The sequence below is a fragment of the Strongyloides ratti genome, assembly GCF_001040885.1.
Source record: "Strongyloides ratti genome assembly S_ratti_ED321, chromosome : 2".
NCBI lineage: Eukaryota > Metazoa > Nematoda > Chromadorea > Rhabditida > Strongyloididae > Strongyloides > Strongyloides ratti.
In genome coordinates this window covers 656637-681379 of record NC_037308.1, presented here as the reverse complement: position 1 = coordinate 681379, position 24743 = coordinate 656637, and the positions used below count along the sequence as shown (strand labels likewise).

Here is a 24743-nt window from a genome sequence, read left to right as displayed (position 1 = left end):
TAGTTGTTTATAAAAAGAAAGTATATTAAAATAAAAGTTTGTGACAATCAGAAAAATTATTTTGTAAAAGAAAAATTTTGTTTTAAAATATTTGTATAATTTTTTTTTTTTATCTATTTTTAATATTATTTTAAAAATATATATATAATTTTAGAAATGAAATTAACAAACTTATTGTCCTCTAGTACACGTAAGCTCCTTTTGTAGCAAATTTTTTTTAATTTATAATTATTAAAATATTTATATACTATAGATCATTTTAAGTTAGTTGTTCTTGGCGGAGGTACAGGTGGTTTATGTGTTGGAAGTCATTTTTCTAAAACTTTACCTCAAGGAAGTGTTGCTATTATTGAACCAAAAAAAACACATTATTATCAACCTGGTTTTACTCTTGTAGGTAGTGGTTTAGGAAAACTTTCATCTTTTATGCGTGATGAAAAAAGTTTAATACCAAAAAATGTTAAATGGATTCAGGAGAATGCTGAAGAATTGATACCAAGTAAAAATTTAATTCAAATTTCAAATGGTGATAAAGTTAGTTATGATTATCTTATAGTAGCTACAGGTTGCCAAACAAGATATGATTTAATAGAGGGACTTGAAGAAAGCTTAAATAATGATACTAATGTTGTTTCAATATATTTACCTCATTTTGCAGAAAAAACATTTAAAAAAATGGAACAATTTAAAGGAGGAAAAGCATTATTTACATTTCCAAATACTCCTGTTAAATGTGCTGGTGCACCACAAAAAATATGTTACCTATTTGAAGATTATCAAAGAAGAAATAAAAAAAGAGGTAATACAGATGTTATTTATAATACAACATTACCAAAAATTTTTGGTGTTGATAAATATGCAAAAGCACTTATGAAACATGTAGATGAAAGAGGAATTATATTAAATACAAGAAGAAATCTTGTTAAAGTTGATCCATTAAATAATAAAGCAACTTTTGAACAATTAAATGATGATGGTACATTAAGTGGAAAATTTGTAGAGGAAGAATTTACATATTTACATGTTGGAGCACCTTGTTCACCACAAGATGTTATGATAAGAAGTGCAAAAAATGATGATGGATTTGTTGATAAAAATGGGTGGTTAAATGTTGATAAATTTACACTTCAAAATGTTAAATATCCAAATGTTTTTGGTATTGGTGATGCTACAAATACTCCAAATGCAAAAACTGCAGCTGCAATATGTAAGTAAAATATATCATAATATATCATATTTATATTTATAAACATTTTTTTTAGCATCTCAATTTAGAATATTAAAAGAGAATGTTATAAATGCAATGAATGGAAAAAAGGTAGATAATCAATATACTGGTTATGGATCATGTCCATTATTAATTAGTTATGATAAGGGTATTTTAGCAGAATTTGATTATAATGGACCAGTTGAAACAATGCCAATAGATCAAAGTATACCAAGTTATCTTAATTTTGCTATGAAAGTTCATTTAATGCCAGCATTATATTGGAATGGTTTAGTAAAAGGTTTCTGGGAAGGTCCATGTACTATAAGAAAACTTCTTCATTTAGGATTATGTTAAAAAATTATGTTAAAAAAAATCTTTATTTTTATTAACTAATAAAAGATTAATCTTTTAATATATAAGTAAATAATATATACAATCTTATTTTATTTCATTTCCTTAAAATTTATACATATATATATATTTTATATTTATAAATCATATAAAATTTAAAACATTTCTTTTTTTTTGTCTAGTAAAATATTATTGAAAATAAAATGTTTCTCATCACTTCAAATATTAAAATGCCAATTTATTCATTTTAAATCTTAATCATCTTTCATATGCCCTTTTTTATCTAACATTTTTATAAAATTTCAAGAACTATAAAACATGAAAACAGTGTATGTCAAAGACCAAAATATTATATTTATTAAAAAGTTACGTATTTGATAACATGAACTTTTTATTTTCAGTAATAATTTTACTACAAAATAGATATATGTAATAGATAACTCATCTTATTTTATTCTATAAAATATATAAGTATATATTTTTATTTTAGTATTAAATGAACAAAATACTTCAATTTTTTTTTTACTTTTTATAACATTTCTTTATACAATATCTATTTCAAACAATTTTTTTTTTATATATTTATTTTAAAATAAAAATACTATCTTTTAATTTTTTTTTTTTTTACTTTTCATAACCGCAGGAATTATTTGTATATATAAGAAAATAAAGTTAGAAAAAATATATGACTGCTTTAACAAATATCTCATTTTTTAGAGTAAAAAAAAAAAGAAAACAAAAATATTTTTTTTCGTTAAACTTATTCCTTTTTTTTAATAAGTAATGATGTTTTCCAATATCTGAGTAAAAGTTTTTTTTTTTAATATTTTTTTAAAGTATAAATTTATATTTTCTAAAATTGGATATGTTTATTAATTAGTTTATTATGAAGAAATTTTTTCAAACTTTTCTGTTGTTTTTATTTTTATTTATTTATTGTTATGGAAAAAAAAATTCTAAATTTAATCCCACTATTATATCTAAAATTCTTGATCATTTAACTAATTCTACAAGATATGATAAAAGATTACGTCCTTTATATGGTGAAGAGGCTGTTGAAGTTGGTATTACACTTCATATAAGTTCTATTTCAGCTGTATCTGAAGTTGATATGGTAAAATAATTATTTTAAAAATAGTTTTAAAAAAAAAATTACATTTATATTTTTAGGATTTTACTTTAGATTTTTATCTAAGACAAACATATAAAGATAATCGTTTAGCATTTGGTGAAATAGGAAAAGCATTTAAAAATATAAAATCATTAACGGTTGGTGTTGATTATTTAGAAAAACTTTGGAAACCGGATACATTTTTTCCAAACACTAAAAAATCATCATTTCATATAGCAACAACTCATAATTCTTTTTTACGAATAGAACCTGATGGAACAGTTTTTACTTCTCAAAGACTTACAGTAACAGCAACATGTCCAATGAAGGTAATTTTTAATTTATATAAAATTATTTTTTTATAATAACATACTTTTAATATAACATAAATAGAATACTTTTTTTTGTTATGTAATTTTGAATATATTTCTAAATACTCATATTTACTATATTAAAAGTTTGTTCCCAAAAGAATTTTATAATAAATATGCTTATAGTTTATATGTATTATTTATACAAATAAATCTTTTTTTTTTTTATTCCTTTTAGCTTAAACTATTTCCAATGGATAGTCAACTATGTTCATTAGAAATTGAAAGTTATGGATATAGTGTTCTTGATATACACTATAAATTTACTAATGGAAAAGACTCAGTCACAAGATCTGAATTTGAATTACCACAATTTATACTACAAGATGTTAGATTAGGAAGTAAGATTGAAAACTTAACTTCCGGAAGTTATTCAAGATTATTTTGTCAATTTTTATTTAAAAGAAATATTGGTTATTATATTATACAGGTAAACTTATTATTTATTTTATAAAATATTAAAATGTAGATATATTTACCTTCAATATTAATTGTTATTATAAGTTGGGTTTCTTTTTGGATTAGAAGAGAATCTACTCCAGCAAGAATATCACTTGGTGTATTAACAGTTTTAACTATGACAACTTTAATGACAACTACAAATGTAAGTATTATTATTTTAATTCTTTATATATCATTTTATATAATTATTTTTAGTCAACATTACCAAAAGTTTCTTATGTCAAATCAATTGATATTTTTCTTGGTTTTTCATTTTTAATGGTTTTTGCTTCACTTCTTGAGTATGCTGCTGTAGGATACATGACAAAACGTAAAAAAATAATTTTAAAAAGAAAAGAGACAAAATCTGCTTTGATTAATTTTGAAAATAAAAAAAATTTAACTATTAATGGCAATAATAATTGTGAATATGAAAATATTAATTTAGAAAGTAATGATATTCATAATATTTTTTCAAATAATATTACAAATAATAAAAAAAGTTTATTAAGTTATCAGGTATATTTATTATTAAAATATTTAAAAATTTGATAAACTTTTAGAGAAATGAACAAGATGATGAGGAAGATTCTCCTGGTGATAATTCACCACAATTTAATTTTAATAATTCTGTTTATAATAATGATATTCAAAATCATATGATAAATAATGGTAGTTTGATGTGTTCAAATATGATGTTAAATGATGACAATGGAAAATGTAGTTTTGTTGTATTGAATCCTTCAAATATTGACAAATATTCAAGAATAACATTTCCATTTGTAATTTAAAATATTTTATAATTTATAAATTTATTTTATTTTTTTTTTAGATATTTTTAATCTTTAACATTGTTTATTGGATGACATATATGTCAATGGAAGATGTGAATTGGGAATAAATTAATGTTTCTTTTTTTATATTATAAAAAATTAATATACTTAAATATTTTCAATATTTTTATATGTCAAAATTAAACATGCATTTTACAATTCTTATTTATTAATGTATAAATATGAAGATATGTATTGAAATGTTAATTCTATTAGAAATGTTATCTAATATGAAAAAAAATAATTTCAAAAAAAAAAATTTTTTTTTAGTAGTTAAAGTTATATAAATGACTTCAAAATACAACAAAAAAAAGTTGTGTTTATTTCCTCTTCTAATATTTTTTTTTTACATACGTCCCTTGATAATAACTTTTTGATAACATTTATTGAAAGACCAATTATGTTGTGCAATATTACATCAATCATTTTAAAACAGTTAAACAATAAAAATTTACAAATGAGTGGTTTTTTTTTAATATCTTTTATTAATTGTTTTTTATAGCTATTAAAATATATCTTTTATATTTTTTAATACCGTTTATTTTTAATAATAAAAATTAATTTCTTTTTAAATTATAACCAAAATCTAGAAAAATAAAATATGTTGTTTATTGTTAAATAAGATAGTTTTTATTTTCAGAAACATTTTTTTGTACAAGTTATTTTTCCATGATAAGTATATTAGTACAATTATCTTTAATATCAAACAACAATTGTCATGATGTTAATTTTATTCTAAAAATGATTTTTTTTATTATTATTTTAATCTAAAGATTAAAACTATATAAAATATTATTTTTTTTTAATAAATAAAAATTATATATACAATAAATTTAGTAAATCATTTTATTTTGAAAATATCAATTTGATTTTTATTAAATATAAAATTAAGATAAAAACATATATGTTTTGAAAGTACAGACTATAAATTGATATACAGGTACAAAAACCAGCTTATAATTGAAAACATTTATAAGTATTTTGTTGAAATAAGTAAGTATTTCGTTAAATTTTTAGACATCATCACGCAAGAGGTGTTTTTTCTGAAGGAAAATCATTGTCATCTAATTTTATTGGAGCAGAAGGAATCATTCTATTGGCAGCTTCTTTTCTTAAAAAATTTTCCCATAATTTATATATAAGGTCCGTTGAAATGAGATCTCCAGCATTTGCTGATATAATACGCAGCAAAAATATTCCATCTCTTTTCATTTCTTTGTGAACAAATTTACCTATAGCATGTTCTTCTTAAAATAATATATTTAAATAAAATTTTTTTTTTTATTAATTTTAAACTTACCACTTGGATCATCATTTCCTTTAATAAGATTATTGACACGCAAATATTGTGAAATGAATGCTTCTCCTTGTTTTGGAGAGAAACTAATTATAATCCAATAAATAAGAGAAGATAAAGTAGCAATAGCAACAATAAGAAGCCACCACCATATAAAAAGGTAAACTTTTTCATTAAACATATTAATCATTAAGACACATTGTACAGTATGTCTATGCTTATTACCAAGTGCTCTAACTTCAAAATCACACATAGTTACACGAGGAAAATGACCTGATTCTTGCCATTCTCTTCCATAAGCTAAATCACGAAGTATTTCAAAACCCCAAAATGTATATGAGGTACTAAGAAAATTATTTAAAATAACAAATTGACTTAAAACTTGTAAAAAATATAAAAATTTAACAAATATATATAAATATGTTAAATAGTTTCCTTTTCTTAGTAATGGTGATAAAAATCCTATAAAAAAAAAAAATTTTTTTTTTATAATTAGAAATATTTTATATTATTTAAAAACAAACCTTTACGTTCTAAAACTTGTTGAGTACGAAGTGAATCAGATAAATGAGAAGCAACTACTTCAACAGAATTTTTTCTTTTATCAATATACATATTATTAACATCTTGACACATATTAACAATACCTTTAACAGAAACACCTGATTGCCAATTAAGAATTCTCCATAATAATGATGGAAGATAAAAAGCAATAGCTTGAAGTCCTAATACAAATGGCACCCATTGATAATAACCAATTTCTCGATCTTCTCTCTGTTGAACATCTGCTGGAATATAATGATGTAATGGAAGAAAATATGTATTTTGTACAAAACAATAATTTTCTGAATATTGTTCCCAAGCTCCTGTAAATTGTGCTGGTATCCAACATTGAATAGGTTGTCCTACATATTGTTTAGCACTTAATGTTAATGCAAAAATAACAAATAATGTTGGTGTATAGTAATAATTTAGACGATCTATAATATCATCATCAAATTGTGGTTTCAGACCTTGTAAGAACTTGTCTAAGAAGATCATTACTCCTATAAAATTTATATTATAATAAGTATTAAATTAATCATAAAAATTTTCTTAAAATAATTTAATACTAATAAAATTAAAATTTACTATAAATAATAAACCTTTAAATTTGTTATATTTATGTTAAAATTTTATCACCTCATAAAACTTCATTAAAATTGTATTTTTCATCACCATAAAATAATTACAATTACTAATAAAATTAATATTATCATACATAAAATATTAACAAAAATTTTCTATAAATATTTGAAGGTATTAACAAAAGTTAACATAGAAAAGAAAAATTTTGAGTTATTAAAGATAGAAAAGGCGTGACTTCTCTTATAACTCCAAAATATTTTAAAAAGTATTATCAAAAAGATTATGAATATATGTATACATATAATTATAATAAAAATAAAAGTGGATTCAAGTCAAAATAATACTATACAGACATGTAGAGGCATAACAAATGGTAAAATTATCGCTGTGTCCTTCAACGGTATAGAGAAATATTTATGCGATAATACAAAATAATTTTAGCGACCACCTTACTATTTATAACCTTTCCTTGTAAAAAGATTTGTCGCATAAGTACTGTTGTTTAATAGTAGCAAAAATGAATAAATAACATATATATATAATGGATATTTAATTATATTATTAAAAAGTATAAAAATGTTTTTTTTTATATTATTAAATTTTTTATTAAAAAAATTTATTATATTTAAAATATTATTTAACAAATAATTAATTTTTAAAAGTTAACTTTTTTTAAATAAGATAATATTTATTTCAGTATCTTTAAAGATTATAAAAGAAAAAATTATTAAAATAAATATTATTATAAATTTATATATTATTTGAAATTGATAAAAGTACAAAAATTTTATTTATAATGTTTTATATTTTAAAATTTTTTTTGTAAATGTTGAAATTTCATATTTCATATATACAATAAAATATCAAAAAAATATTAGTTAAAAAAAAAACTAATTATAGATTTATTTTATTAAAAAAATTACTTATATTAATAATTTTTTTTTATAATGATAAGTAATTATTATTTTTCATATTAAAACATTTGTTTTAAAAATAAGTTTAATTCAAAGGTAATATTAAGGAAAATACAATAGATTATATAGAATAAAGTTGATGGGGATTTTACCTATAAAAATTTTTATACTAATAAATTAAATTTAAAGATAAATACACACTTCTGTATATACATTAAACTTTATGATTCATGGTTATTTTCAAGGGTAATATAATAATTTTGGTACGTACAATTAAAGTATGATTTTTATTAGAATAAATGGCAATATTATTGGTGATAGATTGATATATCATAAAATTTCAAAATGAATGAATAAACAAACAGGAATATAAAAGACTATTGATAATATAAAATGGTACAATGAAAGAATAAGTTAAGATTTATGAGTATAATATTATAAAAAAATTTTTTTTATTATTCAAAATTGAAATTATATCTATAAATTTTATTTTTTATAATCGAGATTTTTCACACATTATTGTATTGAAAGTTTAGTGATAGATAATTGAAAAGAATAGTAAAATTTTAGGTTGAATTAATTTATGGAGAATGATAATCATTTATATGTATATATATATGATAATATATCTCACTAAAAATTATATGTATATATATATATATGTTACAAAATTTTAATTAAAAAAAAAGAATTGTTTTCTAAAGCATGGCTTGTTTTTCTGCATCAGGAGTGTCTAAACCATTTGTAATTAAAAGTGGTGTATTTTCACCAGAAGGTTCTGAATCAACAAAATCTTTCCATAAAGAGTCTAATAATTGGCATGTTACTAGATCACCGCTATTTAGTGATATTAAACGTAAAAGAAATACACCATCTGATTTAAGAGTCTTTTTAATAAACTTGCGTAACAATTTCTTTTTTGATGGAGATTTTGTAATTGTAGGATAAATCTAAAAGATTATTTCATTAATTTTATAGATAAATATATATATAATTATAAATAATCTTATGCTTACCTTCATCATATAACACATAATGAGATCATGATCAGAACTTTCATTTAAATATTTATATAACCAATTAAAAAAAGATATTGTTGTAACAGCAGCCAAAAAAGCAAACCAAAACCAAAGAATAACAAATATTTTTTCATTAAACATATTAATCATTAAGACACATTGTACTGTATGCCTATGAAGATTACCTAAAACTCTTACAGCAAAATCACACATAGTTACACGGGGAAAATTTCCTGTTTCTGGCCATTCTTTACCAATTAAAAGATCTCCTGCAACTTGGAATCCCCAAAATATTGAATCAGTACCAAGCATCCATTTAACAATTGCAAATTGAAAGACAGCATTAAGAAGATATATAAATTTTATAAGAATATATGATGTTGATACAATATTACCTTCTATTTTATTTCTTAATGAACTTCTAAATTGTCTATGTATTCTTTGATCATGAACAATAAATCTAGCAACTATATCCATATTTTTTGATCTTTCATCACTCTCCATATTTCCTTTGATTGAACATGTTTCACAGATAACTTTAACCTTACAACCAACAGAATTATAAATAGATCTCCATAAAACAACAGGAAGATAAAATAATAATGCTTGTAATGCTAAAACAAATGGTACCCATTGATAATAACCAATTTGTTTTTCTTCTCTTTCAGTAATATTATTTGGTATTGGAATGATATGTTCTGCAAAATCCCAATGATTATCTGGTTTAATATCTGTAAATCCCAAAAAATATGTATTTTGCACATAACAATAATCTAACGCATATTCCATCCACCATCCTTTATAATAAGCTGGAAACCAACATTGAATTGGTTGTCCAACAAAACTAAAATAATTAAAAAAAAAAAAGTTAATGTTGTGATTAAAAATGTTTTATTTTAATTACCTCCAACCTGATATAAATACAGAACAAACTATTAATATTGTTGTTGTATAACAATAATTAAGTCTATCAACAAAATCTCCATCTGACAATGGAGAAATGGCAGATAGCAAACTAGTAACAAAATTCATTTTTTTTTTACTATATTATTTTTTAATAATTTTTCTTCTTTTTTATAACTTGAAATTTTTTTTTTTTAAATACAATAATTGAATCTAAATATAAAACAATAATATATTTGTATAGATATAAGTTTAATTAATGAATACCCAAAAAAAAAATAATATTTTCATTTAAATATTTAAGCATTTATGGGTTACTGTTACAAAAATCATAAAATACTATATAGAGATCTAAAAGACCTAAACTTTAATACAAGAAAATAAATTATATATATTATTTTTACCATGACACATGAAATGTGTAGTAGAAAAGTATAATAATATATAAATGATGGAAGAAGAAGAAGAGAGATAAAGACATAAATTGCGATGTTGCGATGCGATCGCCTACCTAAAATTTTAGAAAATTGCGATTTCCTACCAAATTTGGTATTAGAGTAAAGGGGATAGAAATTTTTAGGGGATGAATTTTATTTATATATAATTTATTTATTTATTATTTTTTTTATTTTATTAAATTTTTATATATATATATATTTCTTTTACCATATATTATATATTATTATAATAAGTCTATTTATTATAATAGATTTGACACTTTAAAAAAGAAAAATGTAGAAGTTTTGTTAACTTTTTATAAAACTTTGAATTTAAAATTTATGTGAGGGTGTTGAAACGATTAGTAAAATGATATTAATCTTATTATGTATATTATAATCTTCTTTTAATAAGATTAATAATACAATTCTCTTGTTAACATTTTTTTTATACTTTAATAAATATTAACTGTTTTATGAATTATTATATTTTAAAAAAGTTTGCCATTAAAAAATATATATATTTGTTCAAAAATTATTATGATTTTAATTTAAAAAGAAATAAAAAGAAATCACTGATCAAGTGTATTTAAATTTAAAAAAAAAATAGTTTTTTTTTTGTAAAAAATATCTTTTTTACAAGAATTTTTTTTATAATTGTAAAAAATAAACTTTGTAAAGAATTTTGTTATAAAAAAAATATTAAGTCAAGGCAATAATAAAAATTCACATCAAAAGTAGCTAAATTATACCCACTGTGTACAATTGTTGCTAATCAGGAAAATAGTTCCTTATTATGTCATTTGAAAATTATTATTCTTTTGTTAAAAGTGTTTTAAGATACAGTATTGATAAAAAAAAAACATATTCCATAAAAGGGACAATTTTAAGATTAAATATAAAGATATAAATTGTTTTCAAGGTTCTTTATTTCTTGGCTAATTGAATATTTCAAATTTCTGTAAATAAATGTTTTAATGATTTAATAAATTATGATATTAAAAGTTAAAAAATTTTATCTTAAAAATTTTATATAAAAATAAATTTAATCTTAATCATATTTATGTATAAAATTAATAACATTATTAACATATATTTTTTATTATTTTTATAATGAAACAAATTTTAAAACATTAAAAAAAAAAACTTTTATTATGTTTATTTTATAAAGTTTTTTTTTTGTCTTATAAAATTTTATTAAAATAGATTAAAATTAACCTTCAAAATTAAATTTAATGTGTGTACTTAATTAAAACATACTTTGTTTTCTTAAATATAAAATAACTATAAATAACGTGATGGTTTTAGAATAAAAAAAAAATTTATATTTATTTGAAAGTGTATTAAATAAATATAATTACTTAAAGGTATAGTGAATTTATATACCATTAAATCAATCATCTATTCTTTAATCAAAAGTTCTCACCGTCAATTGAAATAAGTTATTGTAAAAGTTAAAAAGATAAAAATAAATATATTGACGGAGTGATAATACTTGAAATAAAACAAAATAAAATGCCCTTGAATTATTTGTCCTTTAATTATTGGACCAGTAGTATTATTAATTTTTTCTTTTATATCATTGTATATTTATCTTATCATAATAAAATATCTATAAATATATATTGTTATTTCTATAATGGTTAATTAAATAAGAATATAAGAGTTAAATTAACTATATATGTGTACTGTTAAAAGTGTAATTTTTAATAATTATTTATTTTTAAGTGATTTTAGTTGATAATGTTAGTAAAAATAATTTAAATATTATTATTATTTAAAGATAATTATTAAGACATTTAATTGTATTGATTCTGTCTTCATTACAATTAATAAATTCTTCATATAATAATTTATTTTCTTCAAAAATTATATTAATTTTTTCAATTTTTAAATCACAATAATATATATATAAAGAGACAAATTTATAATATATATCTAATAATTGATTAATTAATAAATATTGATAAAGTGAATCATTATATAAAGATATATCTAAAAATTCCATTGATTCAATAACTTCTATTGGATCATTTGATTTTATAACAGTTTTCGTAAGTTTTCCTTTTCCTTTTTTATATTTAACATGTTGTAAATAGTTATTTTCTAATGTATGTTGATGTAAATATCTTAAATTTGGTACAACTAAAATAATTTCATATATTCGTGATTGAATCCATGTAATAGTAAAACATATTAATTCTAATTGTTTTAAGTTTTTATAATTTGATGTATATTCAATAAAAAATATATTATCTATATCTCGTTTAAAATAAATATTTTCAAAAACTAAAGCTGTACTATTTTTTATAGAATTATTAAATATAGAAAAACTGTCATTTAATTTTAATGAACTATTATTAAAATTAATTTCATTTAATAACTTGCTTTTTTCTAATTTTTCTATGTTTTCATTTGAATTTAGTGTTAAAAAATTTTTTTCTTCCAATAAACTAGGATTTAAATAATGAATTGTGTTAATTGGCATACTTGAGTTTGTTGTTGATATGGTATTTTGAAGATTATCTTTTGTATCATTGAAATTATTCTCAAAAATAGATAATGTTTTATTAAAACCAGTACAATTAAGTTGGTTTTGAATTTCTTTTGAATTATGTAAAGATAATGTTGATAAACTCATAGTTGTTGATATATCCATTGAAGTGTCACTTGATACAGTTAAATCTGAATTACAATTTAATTTTTTATCCAATAATCTATTAAAATTATACTTGTCACGAAATGGTTCATCACAATATGTCTCATTAATAATTTTCTCTTCATTATTATATATCCTTAAAATTTATATTTTTTTATCATTAAAAAGTACAATTAACTTACTGATCATTTATATTTTGTTCCAGTTTTATTCTTTTTTTTAATGTCATTTGTTAATTAAAAAAATTAAAAAATTTATCTATACAATGTTGCATTTTAATAAATTGTTATAAATAAAATAAATTTAAATTTTTTTTTTATAACAATAATATTAAAATTTCACTATAAATTTAAAATAAAAGGTATAGTGTAAATAATTTTTAAAATATTTTTTACCGTCAAATATGAATATTTTTGAGAATATTTTAATTATAATTAGTTTGTTAAATCATAATTTTATAACATCAGAAAGTTTTATAACAAATAAAGTAATTAAAATAAATAAACTTGAATATATTGAAAGTAATGATTCAACGATATTCGTCAAATTTAATGGAACACCTTATACTATTAAATTTATTGATAAAAGGTAAAGTATGATGAATAAAGTTTTACTTTTTTCTAATAAATATTTAGAAATGGACAAACAACGATAGAAGTTTCTAATTATATTGAAGATTTTGTTAATGAAATAAATAATGATATACCAATAATAAATTATAATTTTAAAGAAAGTAATAGTCATACAATTAAAAATGAAAAAAAAAATAATCCTTCGATAATAAAGAATCATTCATTGAAAGATATTTTTATTTTAAATATTGTCATGATTGTTTCATTCATTATATTGGTAATATTTTTTACTTTTTATCGTTTTAACAAAATACAAATTGTTCAAAAAAAAATAGAAAAGTCATCAGTAATATCCACTACAAACAAAAGTTTTACTGATATAATAAATGAAAACTTTTTAAGATAAAATATTAAAATTTCAAGGTAATTGTTGTTAACATTTATTATTTTATATCATTTAAAAATAAAAATCTTTTAACCTTTAATAAATATAAATATTTTTATTTACTTTTTAAATAATTAAAAATTATTATTTTTATAAATATTTTATTAAATTAATAAAATAAAAAAAGTTTGTAATTATATATTTAATGATAACTATCTTTTAAATAATTTATAATGACAAAAAGTAAAAAAATATATATGATACCTGTTTTAAAATGATAAAAATCTTTAAAATTAAATATTTGCTTGATATTTCAAAATTACTTAATTTCCTCAAAATATTTTTTTTGTTATTAAAAGACGTCTTTGTTATAACTAAATAGTCACATTACAATTAATTGTTTTTACTTTATCAATTATTTTCAAACACTTAACATTGTCATCAAACAATAAAATGAAATAATTACCACATTTTGTTTCTTTCTAATTATTTTTTATATAAAAATTACATTCATATTGATGTTTCACATGATCATTTTACACTTCATCAAATACTATCCTTTATTATATAATCATCATTAAGTGTTGATAATATTTATATATATATAATCATCTTTTTCTGATCAAAGTACAAAGATTTCGTTTGGTATATCAAATTATATATATATATATCTATTATGAAAAAGGTCGACCCACATTATTGGAAAATTTGAAAAGAAAAAAAGATCAATATTTGGTGATAGCAGACAAGATGCAACTTTCTAAAATGTACATATAATTAATACGCCTTCTTATAATAGACATTTATAGTTTCCCTTTTAATATTCCTATTTTATGAAACGACGAACATCATCAAAAAAAACCTCGAATATTCAGGGAAAGACAATCTCTAATGATACTTCTATTAATGAGAATGATACTGGAATTTATACATTTTCAGATCTAATATCAATACCAAATGATTCAGTAACAAAGGAATGTATTGTAAATGGTCAATTTAAAGATAATGATACAACATCAATAGAATTAAATAAAAGAAGTAAAGAATCATCAATTAATGATAAGCAAAAAAAACATCAGATATCAAAGATAGTATTAAGTAATGATTATATAACCAATACAAGAGAAAATATTTCATTAATTAAAAATTCTAATAATGATCCAACAACATCATCTCAAATATCATCATCTAAAGAAATATTTAAAAAAATTAATTCAATCCAATCAATTGAAAATAACAATCATAATAGTAATGTTGATTTAATGAAAGACATAACAACTAAATATGTTAAATATATCTGTAATGATAGTCAATATAAAAAAGATAGAAATAACAATAGTAATATTCTTCGTATGAAAAAAATAATTAATGAACATTTGAAGACATGTAACATATCAAAAAATAATATTTATCCTATACTCAAAAATGTTGATCTCATATCAAAATTTTCATATGAAGAGAAGCTTTTATTCATTTTCTCATATTTTGATTGTAGTAATGATGGAATTATCAGCAAGGTTGATATTAACTTGTTTCTAAATCAATTAATTGCTTATATAGAAGGAGAAAATAAACTTAATGATTCTATACAAAATATTTTACTTACATTAAATAAGGAGATGGTGTATGATAAAAATGGAAGTATAATTATTCAAGATGCTATTAATATTATTAAAAATAATGATGTTATTAAAGCTCTACTAGAAGAAAATCAACAATCTATCAATGGTACTAATCACCATTGGTCTTTTACAAGTATTTCAACAAAATTGTATTGTGGTGTTTGTCGTAATAGAACTTCTGTTTTAAGTAAAAAAAAAGGTTTTATATGTAAATTTTGTTCTTTTTTTTGTCATCAATCATGTTTAAATGAAGCTCCAAATAATTGTATAACTGATTATGTAACAATTAAAGAAGATATTACAATACATCATTGGTTAGAAATAGCTCAAAAACAAAAATGTAATAATTGTTTTTTAATGGTCAAACCATTTCAAGGTAAACGTTGTCGTTGGTGTCATGAAACATTTCATCAAAATTGTATAAAAAATTCTAAAAAATGTACATATGGTTATTATAAAAATTTTATTCTTCCTAGAGATTGGTGTGAAAAAAATATTAATACTGGTAAAGTAGATATTATAGCAAAAGATATTAATAGAAAACCTGTACTTGTATTGATTAATCCTAAAAGTGGTGGTAATGAAGGCAATGAGATATTTAAACAATTTTTACAATTATTACATCCTAGACAAGTTTACTCATTAGATGAAATTACACCACAAGAAGCTATCAATAATTTTAGATTTATTAAAAATTTTAGAATTCTTGTTGGTGGTGGTGATGGTACTATTACATGGGTTCAAGAAACATTAGATAAATGTAATTTTGAAAATGATTTAAGACCTCCAATGATGATTTTACCAATTGGAACAGGAAATGATTTATCTAGAAGTTTAAAATGGGGTGGTGGTGTTATTAAAGTTAAACCATTAAAATTATTAAGAAAAATGGAAAAAAGTAAAATTGTTTATCTTGATCGTTGGAGATTAAATATTTATAATATAATAAAAAATGACGAAAATGAATTTGAAAAAAAGCCTCCAGCAACAATATTTAATAATTATTTTAGTATTGGTATTGTATGTTTTAATAATTTTTTTTTTTAATTATAAAAAATATTTTATCATAGGATGCACAAATATGCCATAAATTTCATAAAAAACGCCAAACAAATCCTGAATTATTTTCAAATAGAACGAAAAACAAATTACACTATATAGAACTTGGTGCTGTAGAAATGTTTTCAAATTCTTGGAATGAATTTTCACATGAAATAGATGTTAATTGTGATGATGATCCTTTAAATATAAAAGGAATCGGTATAGAAGGTATATGTGTTTTAAATACACCATTTATACATGGTGGTACAAATATGTCTCATAGTAATAAAAAATCAATTTGTGTTAGAGTTGGGAATTTTTTTAAAAAACATTTTCATAATATAAAAACTGATCAAATGTTTACACCTAAATGTATTGATGATGGTTTAATTGAAATAATTGGATTTAAAAATATGTTTCATTTAATAACTCTTAGATCTGGAGTAAAAGAACCATTGTCATTGGCACAGGTTAAAAAAATTCACATTACTACAAGAAAAACATTTCCAATGCAAGTCGATGGTGAACCATGGCTTCAAGAACCCTGTGATATAATAATTTCTCATCATAATAAAGTTCCAATGTTTATGAAAGCTTAACTATTAAAAGGTTTTCTATACAATATGGTAGAAAAAAAAATTATTTTTAAACATATTTTTTCAAGTAATTTCCTTAAATTTAACAAAAAAAATAATATATCATACAATGATTTATATTTAATAATATTATTATAAACAAATAAACTAGTTTGGTCCTAAAGTTAATTGTAATTAATTTTTTGTTATTAAGTCCAATTATTTAATGTCGAAAATATATTTATATATTATATTACTAGACATACAAAGTTAAGAGAAAAGTTAATTTAATAATATAAAAAGTAAGTATTTCTCCAAACTGTTTTATTTAATCGAAGTGAACTCTTAAAACGATTGTTTTCTCAAAAATGTTATCCCTAGAAGAATTTTTTAATTTTTCTTTACCTTTTTTTCCTTCTAAAGATTATTTTTTACCTAATTTTTATTTATTTTTTATAAAAAAAAATTATTTTAAATTTATTATTTCTTTCTATATATTTATTTATAAAAAATACTTAATATTTTTATTAAAATCAATTTTCATTAATTAATTATCTGTTTAAAAATTATAATAATATAAATAAAATTCTAGGTTTATCTTTAAGTCATGGACAAATCTATTAAACTTGCTAAAGTTACAAAAGTTCTCGGACGTACTGGATCACAAGGACAATGTACACAAGTAAGTTAATTAAATAATTTATAATATATGATTTTTTAATAGGTTCGTGTTGAATTCCTTGACGATCCTGCTCGTTCAATTATTCGTAATGTTAAAGGACCAGTACGTGAGGGAGATGTTCTTACACTTCTTGAAGCAGAACGTGAAGCCAGAAGACTTCGTTAAGAAAGAAAATTAATTAAATGAAATAATCTTTTTTACGTTGTTGAGAATCTAAGTTTATTTTTCTTCTATGGCTTATCAATAACATGTTTATGAATTGTTATTTTAATGACAGGAGTTTTTTAAATATATATGTTTATTAAAATATCTCTTTGTTAATAAAAATTGTTATTCTATACTTTAAAAATGTTTTTTAATAATACAAAAGTGTTAGTTCTTTGATATCTTTTTTTTTAACTTTATATTTTGAATATTAATTACAATTATATTTAGTGAATAATGGCATTTGAAGATATATTTATTTCAGGAGGTGTTTGCCAAATGCCTCATGTACTTGATCATGACAATAATGGAACTGGAGTATACTCCTCATCTAATAATGTAATATTTTTTCAGAAAAAAGTAAGTTTAATTATTAAAATAATTTGATGAAGATAATATAAGATTGAAGGATTTTATACATCAAATTATGTTTATAATATTCATGATAATGATTTGACTTGTTTGAAATTTGTTGATAATAACAAAAAAATTTTATTATCTGGAGATAAAGATGGTACAGTAAAAATCAATTTATTGGAAAATGAAGGCAAATCAATTTATTTAAAAGAGATGGAATGTTTTAAAGAAACCAAAGGATATGCTGTCACATTTGTTTATGGTTTCATTGAAAATGAAATATTATATATATTATTTTCTTCTCATCAAGGAAAAACTTACTGTTACACAATACAATTACACTATAATAACTGGACAATTATAAAAAAACAAGAAATTGTATATGGAAAAATGATAACATTGTGTGGGGCAATGGCATATTTTCATGAAATAATTTTAGCATTAAGTTTATCTAACTCAACAATAGCTATTTTGACAAAAAATAAAAATGGTGGAGATTTTGTTAATAAAATATTTTTAGATGGACATTTAGATTGGATTCGTGATCTAACATTTAATATATTTGAAAACCAATTACTTTTAGCATCAGCTTCACAAGATACATTTGTAAGAATATGGAATTTTGAATTAATTGACAAAGACAAAATGGATATTGTAAAAGAAGAAAATGTTTTAAAAACAAAAGAAATTATATTTGAAGGGCAAAATAATTCATGGAAAGTATATGTTGAAACAATATTATCAGGACATGAAGGATGGATATATTCCGTTAAATGGCATCCATCTAAATTAGCAATTTTAACATGCTCTATAGATAAATTTATTATGATTTGGGAACCATTAGATGATCGAGGTGTATGGTTAGAAGAACATCGACTAGGTGAAATTGGTGGTCAAGCTGTTGGATATTATGGAGCTACATTTGGTGATAATGGAGATGAAGTAATAGCAAATTCATATTATGGAGGACTTTATTGTTGGAAAATGAATGAAAATGAAGATTGGGATAGTGTTATTATGCCATCAGGACATTCTGCACCAGTTACAGATGTTGATTGGGATCCTAGAGGAAATTTTGTAATAACCTGTTCTAATGATCAAACTACTCGAATTTTTTCCATTTACAATAATCTTGTTATTGGAGAGTTAAGTAGACCACAAATGCATGGACATAATAGAACATGTCTAAAAGTTCTTTCCTCGGATTGTTTTATTTCTGGTGGTGAAGAAAAAATATTTAGAGTTTTTAAAGCACCTACAACATTTGCCAATTCTTTAGCAAATATTCTTCATAAAAATCCAGTAGAACTATTTGATAATTATTCTAATCTTACAGATTATGGAGCTTTTGTTCCATCACTTGGTTTATCAAATAAAGCTACCAACGTTTCTGATGAGGAAATGAATGTTGATGATGATAGAAATCCTGTATCAAATGTAAATGATGCTATGTCAAGTGAAATGGCTATTTTTTCATCACATCCAAAAAATTTAACATCTCTTCCAACAGAGGATTGCTTGATGCAAAATACTTTGTGGCCAGAAAAATTTAAGTTATATGGTCATGGTTATGAAGTTTTTGCCATTGATTCATCACCTGACAAAAAATTAATTGCTACTGCTTGTAAAGCTTCTCATCTTAATTTTGCTTCTGTCTATATTTGGGATACAGAAACATGGAAAAGAAAAGCTGAATTAACATGTCATCAGCTAACAGTTGTTGGAATTAAATTTTCTCACTCTGGTAATTATTTATTAACATGTTCCAGAGATCGAACTTGGTCTATTTTTAAAAAAGAGAATAGTGATGGCACAAACTGGAGATTGCTTGCTAGACCAGAAGCTAATTCAAAAAATAATCATACAAGAATTATATGGTATTGTGATTGGGCTCCAAATGATCAATATTTTGTTACCGTTGGAAGAGATAAAAAGTTTTTGATTTGGAAGTTTGAGAATGAGATAGTGACATTTGTCAAAAGCTATTTACACTCAGAATCAATAACGGCTGTGGCTATTTGTCCTTTAGATTCATCTATCATAGCTATTGGTTTAGAATCAGGGAAAGTTGAAGTATGGAAATTCATTAATAATGATTTAGAATGTATTATATCAAAAAAATTACACGGAAAAACAGTTAAACGCTTACGTTTTCCTATATCTAATAAAACAGCATTAAATATACAATCTACCAAACCTACTCTTGCTTCAGTTGGAGATGATCATTTACTTCGTATAACAAGAATGTCAATATAATTTTTTTTTGTATCTATTTATGTTATTTTGAGTTTTTTTTTTTTATCATCATGTTTATTGACTTTTTATCAACTAATCATATCAATAATAATAAATATTTTATTGATATATATATTATTTTGTTACAAATAATTTTTTTTTTACTGTTAATTTCTATCAATTAAAAAGAATTATAAATTGATAATAGCATTATTATGTACAAACGATTCCCTCATTTTGCCTATAATAGGTCATTTCAATGAAAAGTTTATAAAACTGTCTAAATTGTAGGCGTTATATATATATTTATCAACGGGTCATTTCTCCTCCACGTGTCATTCTTTCTAATTTCCTTTACTATGGCATAAAACCTCCTTGTACTTGTTTGACTTAAAAGATTTTCATAGAAACTACTAAATTTATAGCATCATCCTATGCAAACATTTATTATTTAGTGCGCATTTATATCATGTAAAAATTTATTACATTTTTTATAAATTGTACAATATTTACAAGTATAAAATAAACTTATTTATATATATATATATTTATATGAAATGTAAAAGATGACAAAGAGTAACTAAAGAAAAATTTATCAAATTTTACCATATTTTTTGAAATTGAGAGTAGAAGCACTTTTCTTTTCATCAAAAATTTCTTTGATAATATATTTTATTTATTAGAGTATATTTTAGAATAAAATGTTTTCATTGTTTATATGATATTAGTGTTATTTTTTACTCGAAAATTTTATAAAAAATTTTTTTATTTCTCAAAATAAAAGCAATATTTTTTTTTTTGAATTACTTCTTGGTATCTAGCAAAAGTACATAACAATTATTTAAAATTTTGTATTGAGTAAAATTAATTATTTATCTATAACATATAGGTAACTTTTACTTAAATAATACAAAAAAAAAAACAATAACTTTTATTTATATTTTTTTTATAAATTATTTTTATTTTATCTTTAAAAAAATTTAATATTTTCTTTGTCATCTTGTTAATTATCATTTACCAGAATTGACTATCAATTATCTTTGTTATATTTTCAGGAAAAAAAAATTAGAAATTTTTATTAACATTTTTATATTCATCATAACTTTATTAAAATTACCACATTAAATATCATTATTATTTTTTATTTTAAGGAAAAAAAAACTAAATAATTTCTTTATCACTTTATCAACTACCATTACCATCTACCAGAATGAATTGCCTTTTATTAAATTTAAAAAGATTACTAGTATTTTTTTTTAATTAAATATATAGTTTTTTTTTTCTTATTAATAATATATATACATATATTTAATAAGAAAACCTCTATAAATACCTTTTTTTTTAATTTTATATGTTTATCATATCACTATATGACACAGTTGGAAAAAAAAATTTAATATATAATTGATAATTGATTGGGTAAATGTCTTGCGTTGATAATATAGCTCCATTACAATAAAAATGTTTTATATTCTTAACGTTTACAAAATACTTCTATTTATGCTCTCCTGTTTCATTATTTTTTTTTTTTCATTTTCATATGAATATTTTTTTGACGCTATATTATTCACTAATTTTATCTGTTTTTTTTAACTATAAAATATTTATTTTTATTTTATCTAATTATAAACTTAATTTATTAATAGTTTTATTTTACAAATATACTTTTCTAGACATTTTGCATTTTATTTCTAATTTTTTTTACTATTTTTCTAATCATTTTTACTTACATATTAATAATTGTTGTTAATGTTAAGTTATTAAATAACAAGATGTGTGTATGGAAAATTTACGGCACTCCATGCAAGTATCTCTTTATTACAAACTGACCAAATATGTTTAAAGAATATTTTTCCTTAGATACATCATACATGGCTACATATAGTGGTTTATAAATTATAATAATATAATATTGCACATATCTTTATCTTCTATGAATTTAGTATTTTTTAATTTTCAAAAATGTAGTTATTATACTTGACTGTGTTTTTTTTTTTATCATTATATTATTTTTAATAATTTAGTTATAACTATATATGTGCTTGTTTATATTTTTAGACATTTAAAAATATATGATAATTATAAAATATATTTTTAATTACAAATCCTTCTTTTAACTAGCTATATTTTTAATTAATATTTTTTTTTACTAAATGAGTCATATTATATAAGTATTTACCTTCTTTGTTTGTTTCTTTTTCTTATTAATAGCCGTTCTTAATTTATAGCATTTTTCTATTTAAAATAAAAAAAAAAATTTTTTTGTTTTTTTTTAATTTTGTCAATATATATAAGAAAAAATAATTTTTAATTAATTTTAAAGGATTCTATTTATTTGCCTTCAATTTTATATCAGAATGATATATTATTTTTACCTTCTTTTTTATATATTATTAAAATAAATATAAAATTAAAAATGTTATTTGTTGTTAAGAGATTTTTTTATAATATATATTATAGATAACTTTTGTTTTTAGTATAATATTCTAAACTCTAAATATATCAAACGTTAGTTTGGGAATCTAAATTTTAAAGATAAGATCTTGTTATACAAAAATCTTTTTGAAGTGCACTAAAAGTTTCCCTTTTTTTTATTTAATTTGTCTGTCTTTTATATTTTAAGTTGCAATTAAAAGTTTTGCATTTGAATATTGAAAATTTCTTGGATATTATAAAGGAAAAGATAAATAAAATGAAGTCTTGGAAAAGAAATGTTATTTAAAAAGAATGTCTAAGTGAAATATTTATTTACCATTTTATTCTTTTATTTTTCTTTCAATAATATTCTAAGGTGAAAATATCCAAGGAAGTTTTATTTTTGAAAATTGTCTTTTAATAATGTTATATTTAAATAATGAGTTTATTTTGAAAACATTTTAATAACTAGTTAATAATAGTTTGATAATAAATTTAATCAGATTAAATATTTTTTATACATCTAAAATTTTTTTTTATATTTTTTTTTAGATTAAATTCTAACTATAGCAGTTTTAAATAAATAATAATACGAATTTGTATAATTTTTCTGCCCTTTTAGTTAGACAGATTTAGAATTTTATAACTTTATAATTATTAAGAAATTTTTCTTGTACAAATAACAAATATATTCAAATAAATATAAATAGTATATTATAAATTATTACTTGGATAAGTTATGGCAAATATATAAATAAAATTATTAATTAATTTACCACAATAATTTTTGATGTTTTAAAAAAAAAAAATCTATTGTAGTAAATTTTGTTTTTTAATTCATAAATACAATCTTTTAGTATAAAAATTGTATAAATAAAAAGATTTTTACCCTTTTTAAAATACGTTATTACTGAATTTGATATTTATTTAAATGTAAATTTAACATATACATATATATAATAATATTTATAAAAGTTTAAAATTTTCTCTGCATGATTCAACTTTTTATTTCATAATTTCAGAAAATGTTATATATTTTATACAATTAGAAGTATTTAATATTGATGATATTATAAGGTACTTTTTTCGAATTTGTAGAATATGTTACGTTTTTAATTGATTACATTTTTTTTTAACATTTAACTGATTAATAAATTTTTAATCTTAGATGTCAGTTCAGCTATATAATTTTGTTTTTGTTAATTCACTAGTGGATTATTTTTAATGTTTAATACTATTAGTTTTCAACTACTTATGTTAGTATAGCTTAATTTTAATGTCTTTTGTAACTTACATATTTTTATTTAATCTTTTGTTGCTTATGTCTAGAAAAGTTATTTTTGCTATTAGCTTTTTTTTTTTAATAAATTTTAATCTAAAGAAATTTAGTGATAGTATAAAAAGCTTTAAAATTTTGTAATTTATTATTATAAAAATTATTAGTATTCAAACTTTAATTTATCAAGTCAACATTAATTTAATTTTTAAAATGAACTATAGTTTATTTTATATTTTATTAGATATTTTTTTCTGGTTTTCATTGAATACAATCAAATTTATATTTTAGATTATCTTTAAATTTAAATGATAACATTTATTTGTTTTAAATTTATGGGTAAAATACTATGAAAAAAAAATGTTATTAACAATATAAACTATGTAATAAATAACCATATTTCTCTATAAAATAGATATTAAGAAAAAAATAACATTATTTAAATAAATTTTTAATAAGTTAGCTTCTTTGTACTTTTATTTCCCACATTTTAAAATCATTTTTATCTTTTATCTATTGTAAAATATTAAAATAAATTAATTTTAAATATTTTTGATAATATTTTAAAAAACAATGCTTTATAAAATTTTTTTTTGTTTATTATAAAAATTTAGTAAAATTAAAAAAGTCTCCTAAAATGTGATCAGATTTATAATTTTAAACAATATTTTATGACCATTTGACTATTAATTAATTATAGAATTA

The 24743-nt window shown here is 20.5% G+C and overlaps 8 protein-coding genes across 8 annotated transcripts; 5 read left to right on the top strand and 3 right to left on the bottom strand.

Annotated features, from left to right (window-relative positions):
* Nucleotides 1-156: 156 nt before the first annotated feature.
* SRAE_2000018600 (Pyridine nucleotide-disulphide oxidoreductase, FAD/NAD(P)-binding domain-containing protein) lies at nucleotides 157-1564 on the top strand (the record flags this gene model as incomplete). The annotated part of the gene is made up of 3 exons (XM_024650984.1): nucleotides 157-190; nucleotides 254-1207; nucleotides 1263-1564. 3 exons carry the CDS (start codon nucleotides 157-159, stop codon nucleotides 1562-1564), a joined length of 1290 nt encoding a protein of 429 aa, XP_024504707.1.
* An 883-nt stretch (nucleotides 1565-2447) lies between these two features.
* Nucleotides 2448-4385, top strand: SRAE_2000018500 (Gamma-aminobutyric acid receptor subunit beta; the record flags this gene model as incomplete). Its single annotated transcript, XM_024650983.1, has 7 exons — nucleotides 2448-2675; nucleotides 2732-3001; nucleotides 3222-3473; nucleotides 3513-3647; nucleotides 3701-4003; nucleotides 4048-4266; nucleotides 4317-4385. 7 exons carry the CDS (start codon nucleotides 2448-2450, stop codon nucleotides 4383-4385), a joined length of 1476 nt encoding a protein of 491 aa, XP_024504706.1.
* Nucleotides 4386-5340: 955 nt separating this feature from the next.
* On the bottom strand, nucleotides 5341-6801 carry SRAE_2000018400 (Innexin family-containing protein; the record flags this gene model as incomplete). The annotated part of the gene is made up of 5 exons (XM_024650982.1): nucleotides 5341-5564; nucleotides 5618-6076; nucleotides 6139-6536; nucleotides 6628-6660; nucleotides 6797-6801. The coding sequence occupies 5 exons, from the start codon at nucleotides 6799-6801 to the stop codon at nucleotides 5341-5343; spliced, it is 1119 nt and encodes a 372-aa protein (XP_024504705.1).
* A 1553-nt stretch (nucleotides 6802-8354) lies between these two features.
* SRAE_2000018300 (Innexin family-containing protein) lies at nucleotides 8355-9707 on the bottom strand (the record flags this gene model as incomplete). Its single annotated transcript, XM_024650981.1, has 3 exons — nucleotides 8355-8606; nucleotides 8673-9519; nucleotides 9580-9707. The coding sequence occupies 3 exons, from the start codon at nucleotides 9705-9707 to the stop codon at nucleotides 8355-8357; spliced, it is 1227 nt and encodes a 408-aa protein (XP_024504704.1).
* A 2085-nt stretch (nucleotides 9708-11792) lies between these two features.
* SRAE_2000018200 (Hypothetical protein) lies at nucleotides 11793-12903 on the bottom strand (the record flags this gene model as incomplete). Its single annotated transcript, XM_024650980.1, has 2 exons — nucleotides 11793-12810; nucleotides 12857-12903. The coding sequence occupies 2 exons, from the start codon at nucleotides 12901-12903 to the stop codon at nucleotides 11793-11795; spliced, it is 1065 nt and encodes a 354-aa protein (XP_024504703.1).
* Nucleotides 12904-14464: 1561 nt separating this feature from the next.
* Nucleotides 14465-16893, top strand: SRAE_2000018100 (Diacylglycerol kinase gamma; the record flags this gene model as incomplete). Its single annotated transcript, XM_024650979.1, has 2 exons — nucleotides 14465-16273; nucleotides 16324-16893. The coding sequence occupies 2 exons, from the start codon at nucleotides 14465-14467 to the stop codon at nucleotides 16891-16893; spliced, it is 2379 nt and encodes a 792-aa protein (XP_024504702.1).
* Nucleotides 16894-17476: 583 nt separating this feature from the next.
* Nucleotides 17477-17716, top strand: SRAE_2000018050 (40S ribosomal protein S28; the record flags this gene model as incomplete). The annotated part of the gene is made up of 2 exons (XM_024650978.1): nucleotides 17477-17551; nucleotides 17594-17716. The coding sequence occupies 2 exons, from the start codon at nucleotides 17477-17479 to the stop codon at nucleotides 17714-17716; spliced, it is 198 nt and encodes a 65-aa protein (XP_024504701.1).
* Nucleotides 17717-17992: 276 nt separating this feature from the next.
* On the top strand, nucleotides 17993-20368 carry SRAE_2000018000 (Elongator complex protein 2; the record flags this gene model as incomplete). The annotated part of the gene is made up of 2 exons (XM_024650977.1): nucleotides 17993-18115; nucleotides 18158-20368. 2 exons carry the CDS (start codon nucleotides 17993-17995, stop codon nucleotides 20366-20368), a joined length of 2334 nt encoding a protein of 777 aa, XP_024504700.1.
* Nucleotides 20369-24743: the final 4375 nt, after the last annotated feature.